General features: G+C 38.0%; 1 protein-coding gene across 1 annotated transcript in view; it reads left to right on the top strand.

Moving 5' to 3' along the window:
- LOC106881740 (unconventional myosin-XVI) overlaps positions 1–5,580 on the top strand; it is a 39,997-nt gene that overhangs the window by 1,158 nt on the left and 33,259 nt on the right. The window contains exons 2-5 of the mRNA XM_014932230.1: positions 1,265–1,339; positions 2,016–2,100; positions 3,932–4,041; positions 5,301–5,427. Coding sequence (XP_014787716.1) covers positions 1,265–1,339; positions 2,016–2,100; positions 3,932–4,041; positions 5,301–5,427 — 397 coding nt within the window. The remainder of the gene's footprint in view (positions 1–1,264; positions 1,340–2,015; positions 2,101–3,931; positions 4,042–5,300; positions 5,428–5,580) is intronic.

Consider the following 5,580-nt stretch of genomic DNA (forward strand, 5'->3'; position numbering starts at 1 on the left):
CAATTGTGTCAAGGCCGACAAGAAGCGGTCCAGCTTCCTAGGGCTAAACGGCAGTAGTGTGTTCCCTTATTGGGATTGTCACATTAAGTTGACAATATACTACAACTTTGTCGCTCCACTACTGCTTAAATCTCTCTGAGAGATTTAGAAATATTATATTTCAAATTTATTGTCACATTATCTCAGAAACCATATTTTTGTTCAGTGGTGTAAACATAATTAGAATCGTCTCTAAAATTGAAGCATCAAAAAATTTGTTTAAAATTTATTCCCTAGTGTAATATAAGCTGACTGTTTATTTTGTGGCTGACTGTTTATTTTGTGGCTGACTTTTCAGTTGATACATTTCCTTTCCTAGTTGTCCTTAACAACATCTGCAACTTAACCTGACACTGTGTATTGCCCTTTCCCACTATGATCATTTTATCACATCTTCAAGATGTTTTCTGCTGTAAGCGACGGAGTGTCAACAACAATCTGTATATATAAAAGGCAGGGTGTGTGTGTGTGTGTACGTGAATGTAATTTATGCATGTCCACAAATTAGCATGCATGTCGCTCCAATTTTAGGAGGACATTCCGTCACAACCCTAGCTGTATCTTCATCAAATTATTCCCCCCCCCCCCGAGGCACCCACATGTTTAGATCAAGAGTGGTTAACAGATGTAATTTATTACCCTTGGGAAGAGGGAGGTCAAAGTTTGTTGGAGTGTTAGACAGAATGCTTTTGTAGTATTTGTTCTAACTCTCTGGACTTTAAGTTCAAAACCTAACTAAGTCAACTTATCCTTTCAGCAGTGTTGGTAAAGTAGCAGACCAGACCAGACCAATGAAATTTGCAGAATGTTAGCGCTTCAGATGAGTTGTTTTGTAATATCTGTTTTGATTCCAAAAGTTCCAACCCTTTTTCCGGCTACTGAAAAAGAACAGACCCTTTGGGGCCTGGCAAAATTGGTGATGGTTTTGGCTCGAACTTTTCAGTTGACCAACCTCCATGTCATCATACAAGCTAACAGGAAAAAATGCACTCAAAGAAGAAGATACATGCATAAAATAGGTTTCCATATAGTTTCCATCTACCAAATTCTATTACTAAGGTATTAGTTGAACTCAAACTCCAATAGAAGACATTTGTCTTTGAGGCTCTGCTGTAGGATTGAACTTAGAAACATGTGGTTACAAAGTGAACTTCTTAACCACACTGCCATGCTGGCACCAATGAATTTTTCAATGGGCTTCACATGTTGCTTTTTTCTTTTGCAGGGAATATTTATACAGAACTATGTCTGTGATTATTCAGTATACAAGACCAAGATCAATTGTCTCTATATTGATCACGTGAGTATTCTTATAACATCATTACCACCACCATCATTGTTATTATTGTCTCCATCACTACCATTCTTACTACCATCACCACCACCCTCGCTATCACTACCACCATCATTATCCACCATCAATTTATATCCATTTTTCCATGGCACCCAACACAGCATCTCACTCCTTGGCATCAGCTTATAACACTTCTTCCCAAGTCTTTCTCTTCCACAGAATTCTTCCAGTTTGATCCCTTGGCCCCTTTTTACCCAGATGTCATTGTCATCTTCCTTTACCTGTTAATACCAGCACAGTCTTTTCTCGTGTATGTTACATTTGATTCCTCTTGTCTTCATATTTCTCTCAGCTCATTCATATCCCAAGACTTTCACTGTCTATGTTTTACTACCATGTCACAGCACTCTTCACATTACATGCATCATACAATCTCCTTTCACATTTGGAAAGAGGTGAGGGTTGGTGACAGGAAGGGCATTCCAACTGCAGAAAATCTGTCTCAATAAACCCCATCCAACACATGCAAGCATAGAAAAGTGAAAATTAAAATGGTGATGATTATATATATATGTTGCAGCCGCTGGCTTTCCGGACCTCAGTCAAACCGTCCGACCCATGACAACATAGAAAATGGATGTTAAACAATGATGATGATGATGCAATGTTCATTATTTTTCAGGCTCGTTTAACATGTGTTGAAGAAGGCTTTAATAATTACCACATTTTCTTTGAGATGTTGGCAGGCCTTACTGCTGAAGAGAAAAGTGAGTTTTTGTTTGATTTTTTAATAGATTTTTCTTTTCTAACTTTAAATTTTGCCTTCACATAGATAACCTACTACCAATGTGGGGCAGTTATTTTCCCTGACAAGTTTTCCCCTCAAAATTTGAGCCAAAACATTTTCTAAAGATTTTTCTATATAGAATTTTCTGCATATGAATCCTTTCTCCTCATTTTTATACAAAGATTTCCCTCAAATAATTTTCTGTAAGCATCTCTGCATCTCTAAGAAGTTTGCTTTGCTACCATGTGACTTCAGGTTCAGTCCCACTGCATGGCATCTTGGGCAAATGTCTTCTATTACCCTGGGCCAACCAATTCCTTGTGAGTGGAGTTAGTAGAGAGAAACTGTATGGAGACCCATCAAATGTATATACTAGCAGAGATACCCGGCCTTCCTCGGCATTAAAATGCCATAGTTTTTTTATTGTTAAAATGAGTGGTGAAGTTGGAAGAACAGAGTGAAAAAAACAATATATGTATGAACAAGAGCACTCAGAGAGTGCAAACCTCTGCCAAGGCAACACCAGTGTCCTCTCAAAGATTAGCTGGAGATGATTTTTAAAATGAGAATATCTCATCAGAACACTTGATGCCTTCATGTTTGTCCTCCATTTTGCTTGACAACCAATGTTGGTTCATTTATGTCCCTGCAATTTAGTAGTTTGCCAAACGAAAATGATAGAATAAGCACTGGATTTAAAAAGAATCAGTGCTAGGGTTGATTTGTTCAACTAAACTCTTCAAGTGCCCCAGCATAACCACAATGCAATGGCTGAAACATGAGAAAGAATTCTAAAGAAATCAATTTTTAACCCATATTCTGTATGCATGTTTACTTTATATTGAATCCTAACATGAATATTTTAGGCAAATTTTCATGACATGTTCTTGAATTACCAAATTTCAACTCCTATTTTTGCTTTCTATTTGCTTATCAACTGCCCCATGTTGTTCTTTCATTCCATCATGTTTTCGGCAACATGATGGAATGAAAGTTATAGAAAAATGTGTTTATGTGAAAAAAATTACAACAATAATCCTCATTTGGTTGGAAATTGAAGCTTTTAACCTAAATACTGTTATAGACAATGGTTACATTAATAATTATATACAACAGTTATTTTTGCAAAGTTTATAAAAAGAACTGGATATCACTTGAATCAAATTACCTCAGGAACATAAACTAAGTTAAAAGTTTAAAATGTACATTGATATTTCTTTGCTGGTTGTTGTGTTTCAGTAAGACTCCTTGCTCTTTTAAAGATCATATGTCTGAGAATGAAAGTGATGATAACTACATCCAATCAAAGCCTTGTGAGTGGATTTGGTTGAGAAAACTGAAAGAAGCTCATCATATATATATATATATATATATATATATATATATATAAATGGATATACTTTTCGTAATGAGATAAAAAAAACCAAGGCTGTGTGCATTATAGAACATTTATAAATAGAAGGTCTTACAGCTGTTTCTTGGATATTTATTATATCCCTTCAACAAAGACGGTGTGAGAGGATGGTTAAGCAATAGTTAGTTTACATAAGATAGGAAATAGAGAGTGAATGCAAGGATATTGTATTTGTTAATCCATTGTTCAGGCAGAATGGTATACATATAAGATTCCAATACTCTATGAGTAAAATCCAACAGTCTTTGGAATTGGTCATTCCAAATACAGAGTTTGTACACAGTGTTATTGAATCAGGGGTTCTGTTTATATACTGCCGTCAGTAATTACTCAGGGCTATATAAAAGCATGCCATTTATATCACATGTTGTTCATGTTGCTATTGTTGTTGTTGCAGGGAATTTATACCTGGATAATTATCAGACATTCAAAGAATTCCATTATCTTTCTACAAGTGATCCTCCAGCTGATTTTGACACATTGAAAAAACAATTTCAGGAGTGGAAAGTAAGTTTCTCAGTCCATCTATCTTTCTGTCTGCCTGCCTGTCTCTGTCTACCTCTGTTTGCCTGTCTCTCTTACGTATCCCCACCCCCACTTAAATGTGAATGTTCTGTTAGAACAAGCTATACTGCAGAAGATACCATGAGAGAAACTCTCATATTGGATCTTGGTGCAAAATGCACTCTTGTTTATATCACTAGTGGGGAGATAAATCCATATCATCTGGTGGTGTCAGCACTGAAGATGGTGGGGGATTTATCTCCTTGCTAGCGATATAAACACTGTTGCATTTTGCACCAAAAGATAATATGAGAGTTTCTTGCATGGTTGTTGGCACTCCGTCGGTTATGATGACGAGGGTTCCAGTTGATCCAATCAACAGAACAGCCTGCTCGTGAAATTAATGGGCAAGTGGCTGAGCACTCCACAGACACGAGTACCCTTAACATAGTTCTCGGGGTGATTCAGCATGACACAGAGTGTGACAAGGCTGACCCTTTGAATTACAGGTACAACAGAAACAGGAAGTAAGAATGAGAGAAAGTTGTGGTGAAAGAATACAGCAGGGTTCGCCACCATCCCCTGCCAGAGCCTCGTGGAACTTTAGGTGTTTTCGCTCAATAAACACAACGCCCAGTCTGGGAATCGAAACTGCGATCCTACGACCGCGAGTCCACTGCCCTAACCACTAGGCCATTGCGCCTCCACTCTTGCAAGGTATCAACTGCAAAATAGTTTGGTCTAAGGGAACATCCACATTTAAGCGTGGATAAATATAAATGACATAAAGCTCAGTGGGCTTGTGAAGGTCATCTGCTCTGCCTTCCTCCAGACTCAACTAATAAAAAAAAGACAATAAAAAATAAAACAAAACCTTTAAATGCCAAACCTGTGTCCATTGAGCACTCATGCCAAGTATCTTGTGGTCTTTGATGACACCATCTGCTTGTCATCAATTTGTCATCAACCATTGTTATCACATTTATCTTCCATCCTGCCAAAGACCTTGACTGTGAACTAATAAGGTCCCCCTCGGAACAGGGGACCTTATTAGTTGTTGTTGGCTGGAACCCAGAGCTTGTGACAGGAAGGATTGTTTTTCCTTGAAGTAACTGAATCACTACCCACTCACTTGGATCACAATGGATGGTGATGTGTTGAAATTATTGTATTTGTTGCTGTTGTTGATATTGTTGCTGCTGATGTTGTTGTTGGTGGTGGTGGTGGTGTTGTTGTTTTCGATCTTCTTCTTTCCCTTCCAGGACTGTCTCATCACATGTGATGTATCGTTTACCGATGTCACCAGAGTCTTGTCTGCTGTCCTCTTGATAGGAAACATCACTTTTCTCTCCACCAATTCTCAACAATTGGATCTCAAAAGTCAGAATGGTGAGGAGAACCTTCATCCTATTTCTAAACTATTTCTTCTTACCATTTCTCCCCCTCTCTTTCCTCTCCATTCTCTCTCTCTCTCTCTCTCTCTCTCTCTCTCTCTCTCTCTCTCTCTTTCACTTTCCCTCCTTCTCTCTCTCCATTCTCTCT

The sequence above is a fragment of the Octopus bimaculoides genome, chromosome 24 (assembly GCF_001194135.2).
Source record: "Octopus bimaculoides isolate UCB-OBI-ISO-001 chromosome 24, ASM119413v2, whole genome shotgun sequence".
In the NCBI taxonomy this organism is placed as follows: Eukaryota; Metazoa; Mollusca; class Cephalopoda; order Octopoda; family Octopodidae; genus Octopus; species Octopus bimaculoides.